A 16,510-nucleotide genomic window follows, 5' to 3' on the forward strand; every position below is an offset into this window, starting at 1 on the left:
ACGCCAACTTAGATCAGCTTGGCCAGACTGGATTTACCCCGAAAACTAGGACCTTTATTCAGAGCAATAGTAAAAAAAGGAAGTTATTGAAAAAATAGGCATCGCCTCAATTTCCATTTTGAAAAAATATTACGACAAGACAAGAACTCGTAATATAATATATGTTTACTGGATGTTTTAGCTTTGTTCTTAAAAAATATTTTAGTACAGTTTCCCCCTAATTTAATAAAATATGTTTATGTTTTTGTTTCTACTGCACATTTACAAAACAATTTAAAAACATGTCAATACTGAACCATTATTGAATATATTATCTTTATCAATTCTCTTAAATGCCTTAATAATAAGCTTACAAGACAAGGATTAATAAACAAATTTATAAATCAGATATTAAAATACATAGTGAAACTGTGTTGTTTATAACAGAGCTTACGGATATTCTAAAACATGTATCCTTGATAATTTACAAAAATAACTTATGTTTCTACTACACCTTACTTAAGCATAAAGTGTAGAAATGAACAAAATACATATATTTTATTCGCGATGAAAAAATTCAACGCAATTAAATTTCAGAAAATATTATGGCTTATTTATAACTAACCTAAGATAAACTGTTTTTAAAACAAAATATAAAACACAAAAATAAAAACTATCACATCTAAATTAAGATGACAGGCTACAGGGTCCCATAATTACAATATTTTTATTATTAATCTAGAAACTTCCATTACACGTTGCATTAGTTTTTTCAATATCTGCAAAGCTTTGAAGTTATTGCAAAAACTAGGAAATTGTGTCGAATATCGTCATTTGGACGCCATGTTACAAAGATATGTAACAAACAATGAAGACGAAATTTTAGTTATACAGCGCCATCTCTAGACTACATTGAGAACTAGTGAGATAACAGAGAGTCCGGTTCTGTTACAGGTACCGCCATCTACCGGTATTGTAACGAAAGAAAATACACAAATAAAACTTGTTAAGAGATGTCACTTTGTAGGGTATTATTTTTCATTCATAAATAAAACTACACTAAAATTATACAATAAATATTTTTGTACACTATAAAAATATATATAACATGAACATATAGTACAAACGCACATTCAAGCTGTGAAAGCTCGCTTTAGTTTTTACTAATTATATTAATTTCACTATTGTTTCAGATGTTGAAAATGTTTGATGTGATATTCTGTGTCGGCATTTTTCCGAGTTAGCGTTCTGCCCCCAATGCCCCGGCTTCCGCCATGCCACAATCCCCTTCACCTCGTCTGCGTCACTACAGGTCCCGATGATATCCAAGCATGCTTAAAGTTCTGCCTGTTAACACTCTTTGCTTTGTTCTTCCTTAAAAACTTATTTTAGAGTATACATTTAGTTATCTCTTGTACATAACTCACTTTTCAATCATTATAATTACATAACATTACTTTGCACCTTAGCTAAATTCATATACGCACTTATCACTAATAAGTTAATATCTAAACGAGTAATTGATCAAAACTTATCTCAAACACCTCCGATACTATATCTAAGCGTTAAGTAATTTGAATTTTTTTAAAAAGTAATTTAGCATTTAATTGTCTTTCTAACTAATCACAACAAAGATTCTTATTATCTTTTACGGTAAATAGTTCTAGGAATTTTGGTAACCTAACAGTATGCATGGACAAGTTCATTTTAAAAGTTTAAGGTAAATAAACTCTCCCGTCTGCATGATATTAATTTCTATAAACTTGTGTAAAATTTTCACCTCACACTAATTTCATTTAACTGACACTAAAACATGTTTTTATTACACACATTCATTATGTCAGAATTAATTAAGTAATATTTGTAATCGAGTTCGATATATCTATTAAGTGGCTTATACATTACCTGGGTTTATATTGTAACATTTTAAAATCATTTATGTAATAATAGATTTTGATTTCAAATTATTTTACTTTGACATTCATAGTTGTTGAAATTACTATACCGAAAATATATTAATTATATATATTATATAATAAAAATATTATTAATTTTTAAAATAGTAATAGTCTGACTGAACACAATAGTTAGTAGCTAGAAACAAGATATTCCATTTCAATAAATATTACTGTAATTTCTATACAGACAAATTATTCGTGAAGGATGTTTCGTGTTTATTCATTTGGATAACAGATAAATTTTATCAATGCGAAAACACAATACGATTAGCATCTCCGCTTGTGCCAATAACACGTCTATACAATGACGATATGGCGCGGAGTAAATGAACCTTTGAACATGATACAAAAGCACGAAAGGCGATAAGCGTTGCCGAACAACCAACTAATAATTTAATCTCACGGTTACGTTATAGATTATCACTTTTGTTCGATGAAAATCGGAAAACAAAAAGAAAACTTTTGAAAAATAAATTTTATTAATTGATACTCGCTTCCGAATGTTAAAAGAATAATTATAAACAGACTTACATTTGTGTTCAACCATAGCATTTGTCTATTAGTAATTTGATACGTTGACAAGTATGGGAGTGGTTATTACTTAATATCGAGCCACTAGTTCAGTTATCAGGTCGGTGATGCGAAAACAAGGGCGTGATATGCGGCTTTGTATACAGAACAGACCGCAACCGACCGCCGTCATGTATCCTTACCCGTATTTTCGCAACAATAAAGCGTGAGTTGTTAAAATCAATAATAGAACATTAATCAACTTTGTTCGGGAACCTTGTCACCTGTTTGGAATGTTAGTTGAATGGATTTTGATTTTCTTGTATTTGTTCACCAGGACGATGACTGCAATATGTTTCGTATGCAACCTGCCCATATTGTCCCACCAAGTGGGCCTTGTGTGGGCCGGTGGAAACGGATGGGACGAGCTGACGCGTTCCACATTGGAAGAAAACACTTTGAGACAACGCCTCGGAAGTCGCAGAGACTCCGCTGCTCAGGTTTCTTGCCTTTCCCCTCCGGAACCAGATGTAGCCGATCAACCGCGAGGTAAAACAACAGAATTTATTGTAATTTTATAACTTTAATTTTTTTTGCAATTATATTCATATTAGTAAAATTAATACTTCCATAGGAGGACCTCGTCGCCGTCGCTCGTCTTTAGCTCAACTGACAGATATATTGCGCGAGTGGGGAGGTGGAGGCAGCCAACCCCGGCGTCAGCGTGCACCGTTGTCGAGGCGTGAAACTTTAGCTGACTTAGCACGTTCCTTACCATGGGCCCGCCACGAACCGCCACCACGACGCCGAAGGGACTCTTCCGCAGATTCAGGCATAAAATCTATGGCTTCCAAGCGCCGAGACTCAAAAGCAGCACCTCAAGATTTCCGCGCGGATTTCCCAACATGGGAACGGAAAGATTCGACTACTGTGGTTCCATCGAGAGAACGCCGCTTTAAGAGGCGTAGCTCTGGCGACGACAAGGATCGCCGAGATTCAGTAGACGGTCACCGCCACCACAGACGTGACTCTGTAGCGGTACCTCCGCCGCGTATTATCGCTGCGCATAAGAAACGACGAGCCTCGCCACCTACACCGGCACCGCCATCCTTCGTTGACGCATCGTCCGACCCCGGGCCGTCGACACAGCCGCCTTCAGTTACCATAGTTGCCGTACACGAACCGAGTCGTTCGGATGGTGAATGCCCACCCATGACCATGCCGACTATTATTACTTCGGCTGTGACACCATCGCCAACTTCTCCCACCACACCCGCTGTTAGCACGATGCAAAATGCTCAAGCTACTCAAATAACACCGGCTACGACGCAAGGAACACAGGTTACCCCCAGTGCAAAGTCGCCTCCAAATCTTGGAAGTAGAAGAGATTCTACGACTCAGTGCGGTCGTGCCCGAAGGGATTCTCGGGCAACAGCCAGCCCGGAACGTAGGTTAGGTCGTCTGCAACGTCAAGCGACTGCTTTCGATGACCCTATTGGACCTCCGGGAACGAGACGCCGTGACTCAGGTCCTTCTCTAGGACCTGATGATGAAGGACGCGCAAGACGAGACTCGCTAAGCCCTGATTCGGCAGCACGGCCACGTCGTGAAAGAAATCAATTGAGTCCTGATCGCGCCGGTGGAGGCGAGCTGAGTCCGTCTGCCGCGAGACGTCGGAGCAGGCTTAGGAGGCAAGCATCCTGTGCTCGCATGGGACGAGCACGCAGCCCCGAGTCTAGTTCGTGCTCCAGCCGAGACCCGAGTCCATGTGCACGGCCTCCCGAACGAACAATATTCCGTCGGCAGTCGACTACGGAAGAAATATTAATAGCTCGCGGCTTTCGCCGGCAATCGACCACCGAGGAAATGATTCGCTGCCGTAATTTTAGACGACAGAGCTCTCAGAGCGACGACGCCTGCATGCGCGCTAGGGGTCGCCGAGATTCTTCGACGCAGATATTAGACGGTACCATTGGAACTATGACCGTCGAGACTACGAGCACGTTCTTCGATTCTAGCACACAGACGGGTAAGCGACTTAATTTTTAAATATTTTTAACTTTTATTTTATATAATGTTAAGAACGTAATAACTGTTAAGTATAAATATTATAGTATATATATTAACATTTTTTTTCAGTATTTATTTACCATTATACTATGTATGTAGGTTATAAAAAATGTAATGAAGAATACGTATTGCAAAACTTTTACATAGTTAAACGTTGTCATTCACGATCCATAAAGTTATTAATAGCGATTTACATAAAAATTGCGATTCAAATAATAAAAATCACGGTTAGCATGCCGAACCGCGAGCTCAAATGTTCTTGTAAACAAAAGATGTGAACTTTCGAAGAAAGCGGAGTGCTACGAGAGCGTAGAGCTACTGTACTATTCGAAAGGAAAGCTGTCGCCACGTGCTCGTTCCCGCCCCTTTTCATCAGCCAATCGATTCGCGCGTAGTTTTGGCGTCTCTCTCTCATATTCCCGTCAAAGCACCGCTTTATCGACGAAAGGAAGGACTTGAGAGGAGGCTCAGTTAGTCGAGAGGACGTTGTATAGTGGCGCCATCGGGTGAGTCGGACGCGGTGCTCGGCTCGCCACTTGCGACTGGCGGCGGCCGCGTGGACCTCGTGCCGAGATGAGAAAGCGACCCCCGGCGCAGGTCTGCCCGCCCGCGCCCTGTCATCTGTTGCCCACTAACGCTGCCATGTTTACTAAAACGAAAGTGACGTGCCGTACACAACGAATAACCTCTAAACCTTCACGTTGACAGCACAATTCGCGAAATAAAAATCCGCGTTCCTTCCTTCCGTAATCACATATTACAACGAATCGAATCGTAATGAAATGAAACGGACATCGAAAGTTTATCGCGCTTTTATATGTACTGTCCAGTGTAATATGTATTTTTGATATAATTATTTCAACTTTCGAATTGATGTAACTCAAAAACGTCTAACAGTGCTAATGTGTGACATAAGACGATTAATATTTTCCTAATCTAGTGCTATAAACGGTTGCAAGATTTTGTAACTATATGATAAATTAAAACACCAAATAATGCATCATTAATAAAAACTATTGTGATTTTGTAATTTAATATATGAAATATAATAAAATTGAACCTAAAAAAAATACGTGTATAAACAAACGTTAACTGGGACATCATGGTAAGTGAAAGTAAACGTCATAATAATGGAATACTGTTTAGATAAACATTCTCGTAATAGTTTAGCAATGACATCTTTTACGAGTGTTATGATATTCATATTTTCTTTCATTAAATATCATCTATTATTGAAATAAAAGAAGCAACGAAAAATCTTTTCACTCACAACCTTTTCGAAAATATTTACAAGTAATAAACTATTTCATTCATTGATAATTATTTAGGTATTAAAATATTTACCATTTATTTCCCTAAATTTTTACATGTATATAATATTTTTAAAATTATTCACAAAATGTTTATATTTTATAAACAAAAGAAATGTAATGGATATGTAGAAAAGTATTAGAAAGGTAATAGACATGGCTTCTTTTCTATTAGAAACCTAAAGGAGATGGCTATGTCCAGCAGTGGACATCTTACAGCTGAAATGATGACGATAATGATGATCTCTATCAACTTCTATTTGTCCTTTCTTGTGTTTTTATATAATGTGAAAGGTGATTCATAGTTATATCTTATATTTCACCTTTTTAAGAATAAGCAAATTTAATGAAATGTTCTTTTGTCAACAATAAAATTAAAAGATTTATATACGAAAATAACCAGATTTTCGTAATATTACTTCCATACATTTACACAACAAAAGCATTCTTTTGTATAAATACTCCGTCAAAGTGAAAGTTGAAATTCGTTTTATTTTTGCATATTTTACGTTATGCAAATACAGAAGTAAGAAAGTACGAAATATGAGTAATAAAAGTAAAATTCATTTCGCCGGTAAGGGCACGTAACATAAATATAATATTATCGCTAGCAATATTAAGTTCGCGCTATAAAAAAAATGAAAATATGTATTTATAGCCCATTTTACGGCGGCATTTACGATGGCATTAATTATATGCCCTATATTTTTTTATTTCTTCAGTTATTTAAACGTTTGAAAAGAAAATCGCAGGTATTTTGTACGTAATTGTTATATGTACTAAGTTAAAACGACAACTTGACAACACTTCAGAATAGTCTAGTCTTAAAACTGATATCAAAGATGCTAATTGAAAAAGGAAACCCATTATATATACTTCCATTTATTCCCAAATTTCCTCGAGTTTTAAAAATGTGATTGTAAATTAATTTAAGCTTAAATTATTTTATAACAATGGCTTAATTGCCGAATTTATGAATGTGAAAAAAAAAGAAAATTTTGGTTTAAAATATAAGAAAATTAAGAGGTACTTAAAACATCGTATGTATTTAATTTCCACAAAAAATTATAAATATAGGAAAATATATAAAGATAATCAAATTAATTAAGACTTGAATGTTTCTGTTTCAGTCTCTAGTAATGAGAATAAACATCGGATGATTAATAAGTATGAGAGTTAAGTAGCCGACGCAATTAAAAAATGTTCCCTACGGTTTCCTGTTTACTTTTTTTAATAAACCGTATTTGTCGAAAACAAATTTTTAAATTTCCTTGGCATCTGTCCAAACTACAGCAATATTCCCTTTGGATTAGATCCAAACCGAAAATTTTCCTTTTTTTTCGGTAGTTAAACGCTTTCGAAAATATGACATTTAAGTTAGGGTTTTAATGTATAAATATGTGTAGACATTTTTTCACTAGATAATTTTATGTTCAAGAGATAAATTCTGACTTTTATGTAGATATTGGAAAAAACCTGTTATTTCATCTTTTAACGACCCTATTTTTTAGGCCGATTCACTATCAGCTTCTCACCTACGTCGTAAAGGTTTTTTTAGATCGATTACGTTACCATCCATCATACCTTCTTTACTCGTCGTTTTTGAAGAAATGAAAAGGTTTTCCTTCAATGTGTCGTGGTGCGATAGGACACCTTTTGCTATTATTTACATTTAACGTATACTGTATTGCAACAATAACCTATGTAAACATTTTTTTTGTGTTCTAAAAAAATGTACAAGTAAATAAATTGCGTTTCGTTTTATCTTTTGCAAAGTATTTTAAAAAAACCGTTATACATGAACATCAACAAGATCTGGAAACAAAAATTAACTAAAAACTTACTTGAGTATCTGCGACTTAGCTAAAAATATTTGGCACAACCACCTAAAAACACATTAACACAAAAAAAAATTGAGAAAATTCGTAGCAATTAATTTTACATATATCCAATGAAATACCAGTTTTATATTGCTTAATATATACTTAAGGAACATTTATAATGTCTATTGTACTTATATAACTGATATTATTGAATGAATTATGAAATTTAATTATGTATGATAAAATAATATTTCATGGATTTTTGTGACCAAAATTACAATGGCGATCTGTTTTCAGAACCATCCCCGTTGTATGATAACAATCATTATCACGAGGAATGTCTTCGTTGCAACTCCTGCGGATTGAATCTTACAGGACCAAATCAGGTAAAAACTTTTTATATTTAAGGGGGGGTCTGGAAAGTAATGTCGCTTTTTTAAGTTAAATTCACACGACTGTATTTTTAACAGTTTTTATTTCTAATCAACAATATATTCACTTTCGTTATCAACAACCGTTTGCTATCTAGTATATTAATTCATCTATTATATTTATTCATTTTTAATACTGGGAAGGTAAAATTCAATCGGGTTTTCTATATAATAAGTCGACAGAAACGACATTACTTTCCGGTCCCCCTTAACATCTGGAAACAGATATTTGTGAACTATAAAAGTTTATGTTATTAACGAACGAACCTTATGGCCCTGGCGGCTATTTTGCGCGCTTTGTAGCCTACCTACCTACTTCAACTTGCAAATCTGCAAGGCAATGTTGGTTACTTTCGCCCGAACCTAGCTCTTTCCATGGTTAAGCGACTATCTACTTGCCAATGAGACCTGAAGTGAGAGGTCACTTCCAAGTAATGATGAATTAAGTAATGGTGGTATTACATATTCTCTTCCTCTTCTAAGATATCACTGTTTACAAATACGCGTTGATCGTAGACCATCGTCTCTTTAGACGATGTGCCTTTGCACACAGGAACATTGAACAAGAAGATCTGGTCAATTATAATCATATTCATTCTAAACATACAATACAATGCTCAAATAAAAATCATTCAGCGACCGACAGATCCGATGCCAGTATAATGGATAATGTTTTCACTCTGTGGTAATGATACAACTGAAACAAATATTGACAATCAATTGACATTCGATATCTCTTCGACAGTACAGTTTTTCTAATTTGCTGTATTTAACACGGTATTCTCTTTGAAATAGTAATTTCCTAAGAAATATTATCAAACTTATTGTTATAACCTATTTTGCGATTACTTCACAAAATAGTAGTTAGTAAAAGACATATTTTTTTATGCTTTTAAATTGACTTTAATTCGGAGCGTTACCAAGAATAAAAAAATATATCTTCTTATTATCTGTTTCCAAAGAAATCTCCAACGGCATCTACAGGATGGTTGGTCATAAGCGGCTTTAAAGGGGCGAATTTATGGCTCATTGGTCGACAACGCGTTACAGCTTTTACGCTTAGTTCCAATCACACTGTATAAAATAAATAGACGAACAACTTATGCTAATACAAAATCTGCACAGGTCGATAGTAAACAATAATTAAATTTAATACGTAGCAATCCGAATTTTGAAAACAGATTTTTCTTACTACTTTAACATTATTTTTTTTTTTAATAAAACTATGGATAGGGTGTATCGTACGTTAATTGACAGCATATAAGCTACGCATTTGTCCTTTTAAAGGTTTTACTACTTATTTCCAATTATTCTGCATAAAGTTGCATGCATTTTGACTACATTTCATTTCACATTCTGCATTGAGCATAATAAGCCATCTTCTGCCAAAGAGTTGATTTTAATTTTTGGAAGATTATCCAAACATTTGTCGTCTAGGATGTATATTCTCTTGATCTCGGAGAACGTGTTCAGGTTATTAAACAAAATAATCCTCCTTAGAAAATCATACAGAATCTCGTCGTTTGCTATTCAAAGGATATTTTCGTTATTTTTTTAATGGTCGCTCGCTTTCAAAATAAATTCTTTAGGTCAAAAAGGTCTTTCAATTTTAAACGAGCGCACTTAAACTTATAATAGCAGCGATACAAAGTTGTTTTGATGCGCAACGATTGATCAAGATCAACTTTCTATAAAATAATATACGTTATTTAAAATCGCATTTTAAGATTAATATGCGACGCGGAATACGAAAAATAAAATTCCATGGACTGTCATAGAAGACTAGACGAGTGTTGAGCTTCAGGATAGAATTACTTGTCGACTAAAATGCCATACTGTTACAAACTGATAAGAGTAAACGCAGTTCTATGCTGTTTAGCATCCGTGTTTCATTATCACTACCATTTCAGACGCATAACGTTAGCTGCTGGCCATAAGCCTCCTTCGTAGATTACCCATGGGGCTCTCTCGTATTGTGTATGTTTCTATGTATATTTTAACGCTCTTCTTTTATACTTCTTAATATCTTTCACTCATTCCTCTGTTATCGCTTTCCTCGCCCTCTCTCCTAGATACAGCAGTTATAGTACATTCATCTATTTTTGTAAATTATGCTCTTCATTATATTTTCTTCTCTTCATCTCTTTTTCTATCAATCTATATCAATGTTCAATTTATCATATTTAAATTGTAAACACTGTTAATGTTATATTTTTATTATTTCTTCCTTTTTTGTTTTAATTACCAGTTCCTTCTTATTGTAGGTCCTATGACCTTCTTATAATCGCCTAAGAAGGTCTGGCTTTGATTTGACTGCCCTCGATGTTCAGCTATGAGACGATGTTCGCCTTGACGATCTTTTCCTGCAACCGAAACTGATGATCCGCTCTATCCGCTACAAGAACAGATTCGCTGAAGATTAGGTGCACCACGGTCTGGTCCTTCCTCAGCTTATAGAAGAGCGCGAGGGAATCTCCCGAACCTGAAACCTATGAAGGTGCTCGGAGATTCCGCCGTACTCCGTGAACATCTGGACGACAAACGCGTCCTACTCAATCCAATGACCGTTTGAAAGCGACTTGCATCTTCGGCTTTCCGACAAATTTTAAAAGGTTTTCTATCTTCCTACTGGATCATTTCGGTTACTTTCTTCGTCTACAGACCTCCTCGTTCCCGATTTGATCTTGTAGGGAAATCTTATGCATAGGTCTCTCCATTGTAAGTTGAGTTAATATCAGCTTACCAATCAGGCTTAGTTTGAGAGACTACGTTCAATATCACGTTTAAATAGTCAATATTTTAATAACTCGAATTCTAGTAATACGTCCATCGATCACTTCGTATTTCACCCCTTAGAGTTGCATTTATGCATTTGCATAATAAATTTTGAATAAATATTTTCTAGAATAAAGTTTTTACGGCGTTCATATAAATCTACCTCGTTCTATCTCTTTAGAGTATTTTTCTCTATCAAGAAAATCTCCTTCGCGCTTTTGAGTGCTCTTCAACGTAAAATGCCGTTCAAGGGGTTATTATCTGAAATTATATTATCGAATTCTATAATCTCTGAACCATAAAAAAGAAATAAATATTTAAAATGAACTTAAAAGTTCAATAGTTTTCAGTGCCTATACTTATGGCTATTTCATTATAGTAATAGATAAGATAAACTGCCACTTCTACTTACCAATCCATAGTATCCGTAGTATAGGCTATTTTCGTTCATCTACATATCTCCTTATAGATTAAATGAACGTAATTTCTTTTAACATTTTACATAATAATTCTTACCACATATAGTTTAAGCAAGAAAAATGGTTTAACAAATTTATACATTATTTTATTACACAATTACTTACATAACGTGAACTTTTACATTTCTGTTGTTTTTGTACTTATTTTCTTTTATCATCTTTCTAACAAGGGTTGACGTAAGATCACTAACTTTGCCTTATCCCTTTTTCAAACAAAGTAAAAGGTTATTGCCACATACTATCTCAAACTTAAAACAGCAATATTGGTATTGAAGATTTTTTACATTATTAACATTGTCGTTTCAACCCATAGACCGGGTGTCTACTACTAACTTCACCATAACTTTTCGAGACTTTTCTTAATCTAGATTGAGTATAAATGACTTGAGAAGGTATGGTTTTCGGTTTCAATTATTTATACAGTCGTTTCAGCCCATAACACTGCAAGGTTTAGGCCTCCCCAAAGATATCTACGGTAATATACCATAATCGCCACGCTTGACTTGGGCAGGCTGGCGATTGGTTGGATTTTGGTACGCAGGGGACGTCGCTTATTCTCTAGATACTTATCTGTGAACAGTGGCAATCCTATACAAATGCATGCACAGAGCATGCATTTTATAAGATTTCATCCTGGAAATCGACCCGACCTAAGTCTAAGCTCTGTACCGCCGGGTTGCAACCTACCATGTTATAAATATAAAGTATCTTAATTGAAACTCACAAATTTATACGAGAATTAGTTGACGAGATTATTTGACTGTTACTGTTCCATGCGTGTACACGTTGAGTTTAAAGCTTATCTAATATTAAAAATTATAAAACCCAAGGCACCACTAATCTAAGGCTTGATGGGCAGGATAATTGGTTAAAGATGTAAAAGCTTTAAAACGGGAATAGGTCGTTTACCAGCAAAAACGTTTAAAGCCTTTACATATATTTCCGAACACTCTATATATATATTGATTACTCAAAAATATTTAAGATTAATTGATTTGTCTATTGGAATGCATCAGGACGACAGCTTCTGACAGTATAAAGTCTACAAGGACAGATTTTATACAATTTTGAAAACGCTTTTTCTTACCATCTTATCATAAATTAATTATTATTTCTGAAACAACTTCTCTATATTATGCCGTTGGTGCGCCTTTATTTAAAATCACTTTTTAATAACAGATCCTAACAAAATACAGATCTATTGTACAACAATCAATTCTAAAAAGATCCAAATCATTACGTAATAAATTAGCTATAACAAGTGTTTAGTATAAGTGCGAGAATATAAAAAAATCTTACGTTAGATGCGTTACAGCTTTTTCTCCAAAAGCTTAACGAGATGTTTAATCGCTCTTTTCTTTATTCAATTAAATTAAAACATTAGTCGCTTTCTCTTAATATTTAAAACTTAATTTATATTACGTTCTATGTTGAATTTAATTAACACAATTTAATATACACTGATTTAATGATTCTTCAACAATTTCACGCGTAGTGATCCTAAGCTTTGAAGACGAGATCTTCACGAGTTTTTACTCTAAATTAAATAATTTCTCGTTTGAGTGCTGTAGTAAATAGATTTTTATTTGGATTGTTACCGTCTTAGGAAACTTTATCTACGTTAAGATTTAAAACATTATATAATTTATCTATTATTACTCAAAATGTTTATTACCTTTATAAAAGTATATGATTACATTATATAATGATAATGCGTTCCTTCGTAGTCAAGATATACTAATATTAAAAACTATAAATATTTTCCCAATATAAAATTCCTGGGTAAATCTGTAACTTTCAAGTATGATAGCTTACTTTTATTTGTTATTTATATGTAATGAAACTTATTGTAAATAATTTTTAAGTATTTGTCTTAATAGTTGTGTACAAATCGCCGTCTGTGATATGACCGCAGCTTTTACTTCTTTATATGCCTATTTTATGTCTTTTTTATTTTACTTGTACTTTATGTACAATAAATAGTTAGTGAAAAATTGAATATCAAAATGTAATTCCTTAGTATCCTTGTAAAATACACTAAATGATTTTAGGTACTATATTTATTTCTTCAGATAAAATATTTTGCTTTCGGAATTCGGAATTTCTTTAATTTATATTCTTCGCTGCATTGATTTCCTTTTTTGTACGAATACTACTCGGAAAACCAGATCTTTCACTCTCACAAAAATGTTTTATTTTACTTATTAATAGCGCGTTACACAAACATTCGACTAATACAAAGCATTTGACTCCACACTTACTTTGTGTAATATAATAACCACAATTCGATTCAGTTCACTCCATTTCAGTCACTCTGCATCATTTATAATTTTAAGTTATTTATACGTCATTTAGTGTTGTAAATGTTTTAAAATTGATTGCTTTATATGAAAACACCGGGGAACATAAATGTTATGATAAATATATAAAGATGGTAATAATAAACCATTGCAATAAAAATTGTCGTATGATTAAGACACCAACAGTGTTTACATTTTATGGCTTATTCTACAAATATTTTAATTATGTAATCAGGTTAATATTAAACATATAATAATAAAAGATTACGGTTTTCGTAAGTATAATTTACTATTTGAATTTGTTACTATAGAGACTTTTAGAAAATAAAGTTATGACTATTTTAAAATATAACTAGCTACTTATAAGAACGAACAGCTACACAAACATTGATTATATGATCACGACTGTATTATGTTTAAAATCAAACAAATTTTGTCTTATATAATTTATTGAATATATTTATTGAATTATCTCTTCTGAACAAAGGAACATATAAGTAAGATATGATATATTGCTATCTTAAAAATTACTTTACAATGAGTTCGTAAACGAGTTTGGTGTTGCTCAAAACCGCAACACGTTTCCATTCGATCCTGGAGCCTTCCGCAAATCAATTTTACAACCGCTTACTTTATCACTTTGATTTGTATTTTTTTTTGCCGATGTTTGTTTGCCGATAGACGCCCATTACAAGACATAAGCCTCCCCCAAAGAACGCCACCATGACCGATCTTGCGCTGCCCGCATCCAGGGAGTTCACGTGACCTTAAATATGTCGTCGGACCTAGTGGAGGACGTACCCAAGTTGCGTCTACCGGCTCGAGAACCTTTCGAACCCAACGGCTGCCGGTTGCACGTGTAATGTGCCCCGCACACTGTCATTTCAGTCGAATTAACCCGAATTTTACTAACTTGGAAATAATTTTCAAATATTAATATATTGTTCTAATAAACTTCATCATTTTAAAAGTTAAACCTTAGTCACAGTACAATTCAAAAATTTATTAAATACAAGGAGCTTCAGAGTGTCATATCACTTGATTCCAGAGTATGAGATCACTTTTTACAATTACGCGATACGCAATTTCTAGATTTTTATGTCTATCTATACATACATACATATATATTGGAGATTTCGTACTCCTTTACGTTTGAATTTCATCTGACGTTTTCCGGTCTTTGAGTTTATTACGATACTTTTCCAATAAAGGTATTACGTCGAATGAACACGTGGAACATGAGAAAATATCATCTAACTCGCGTTTAGCCCGTCTTATTTCCAAAAGGTAGGTTGAAGTGACGGAAGGTAATACGTTATACTTTGGATAAACTACACAACCATTCCTAACTGTTTTGATTAAAGAGAGAATTAGTTTTAGGGTTATGTTATTAATAAATTACATAACTATTATTTCGAATGGCTAATTGTTTATTTTTTATTATGCTAATTGTTGCTAATGTTTACAATTATAATAAAATATAAAAACAAAAATAAAATATAAAATGTATTTTAATCCTAATCTTTAAAATCCATTGTCTACCCTTAAGAGATTTCAAATCGCAGATATGCCAAGGTTTCTAATGTCTACATATTCATTGGACATGGGTGACCATAGACATACATTTTAGTTATGGTCAAATATTGAAATAAATGTATACTACTGTATAAGTTTATTTATAAATAAAAAACAAACACAGTTAAATATAAGTCAACTGAGACATCTGATATAACCACATTCGATATAAGAAGGTAAATGAAATAAATAACAATGAAAAACAAAGCAAGGAAAAATTATGGCGCCTGGTGTTTCCCAAAGTGACGCGTGTCCACGCGACCAAGTCGATACATGGACTCAATGTATCCCTGGGTCACGTAACGGAGAGGTTAAATCGGGTGGAGTCGATGAGATGAAAATGGTTTGTGTAATCCACCAACACCGACCGACATCCGCTGACAGAGAACTTTATGCCGTAATGTTCGCTTTTAATTATTATTAATATATATACATTACAATAATATAATATATATTACAATTTTGTCGTAATTAATATACAAAAACCGTAAATAATCTTTAAATTTGTCTAATACATGTTCCACGCGGTTTCATCATCATTATTTCAACCAAAGGAGGTCCACTATTGGATATAGGCTAGACCAGGTCTGTTCACCTAGTGGCTGTGCTAGCCGGTCCGTGGTCTCTATTCTAGAACTTTAAGACCCTGAAAGCCATTAGTTCTTCGCCCTATGTGACCAGCCTACTGCCGCTACATCAACGAATTCCGAAGTGAGATACCACGTTTTGGAGCAGTCGCTACGCGGTTTTCTCTGTGCCAGTACCCCTGTATTATACATACTTATTTTAATGATTTATTTATTTACACTTTTCCTACACTATAGATAATAACAAAAAAAAAAGAAACAATACTTAAAGAGATACAAGACTTATCGCTCGAGGCGGTCTCTATCAGACAACCTTTGAATGGAACAGAGCAAATGAGAAAGAAAGAAGAACTGTGGTATGAAAGAGAGAAAATAGACGGAAAGAAAATGTAAAGAACGAAAGAAGAGTAAGAAAATAAAAATTAATGTGAAAAAATAAATAGTAAAAAAAAGTCCCTGTCCCACAATAAATAGGGGAACGAGAGGCAAAATAAAAAAAAAGAACCTTTGAATGGAGAGGGCAGTTTAGAGTGTACATTCATATATACAAGAATACTCATATACTACGCATGGATAAAAAATATCAGTATTGTACACACGGTATTTGGTTATACGTGTGAAAATTTTTAAGGCGTGAATAAGGTTCATTAACTCTTAGTTAGTGTATGGTGCACTCTATTCAGAGACAATTCAGAATTATTAAATAACATAAT

At 33.9% G+C, this 16,510-nt stretch overlaps 1 protein-coding gene across 1 annotated transcript in view; it reads left to right on the forward strand.

Annotated features, from left to right (window-relative positions):
• Positions 1–1,253: 1,253 nt before the first annotated feature.
• rsh (radish) overlaps positions 1,254–16,510 on the forward strand; it is a 79,016-nt gene continuing 63,759 nt past the window's right edge. The window contains exons 1-5 of the mRNA XM_068775613.1: positions 1,254–1,291; positions 2,785–2,996; positions 3,082–3,726; positions 3,826–4,476; positions 7,948–8,036. Of these exons, the coding sequence (XP_068631714.1) occupies positions 1,254–1,291; positions 2,785–2,996; positions 3,082–3,726; positions 3,826–4,476; positions 7,948–8,036 (1,635 nt within the window). The remainder of the gene's footprint in view (positions 1,292–2,784; positions 2,997–3,081; positions 3,727–3,825; positions 4,477–7,947; positions 8,037–16,510) is intronic.

The sequence above is a fragment of the Battus philenor genome, unplaced genomic scaffold, assembly GCF_028537555.1.
Source record: "Battus philenor isolate CCGP_79_NKW_IND1 unplaced genomic scaffold, ilBatPhil1.0.hap1 SCAF_11, whole genome shotgun sequence".
Classification (NCBI taxonomy): Eukaryota; Metazoa; Arthropoda; class Insecta; order Lepidoptera; family Papilionidae; genus Battus; species Battus philenor.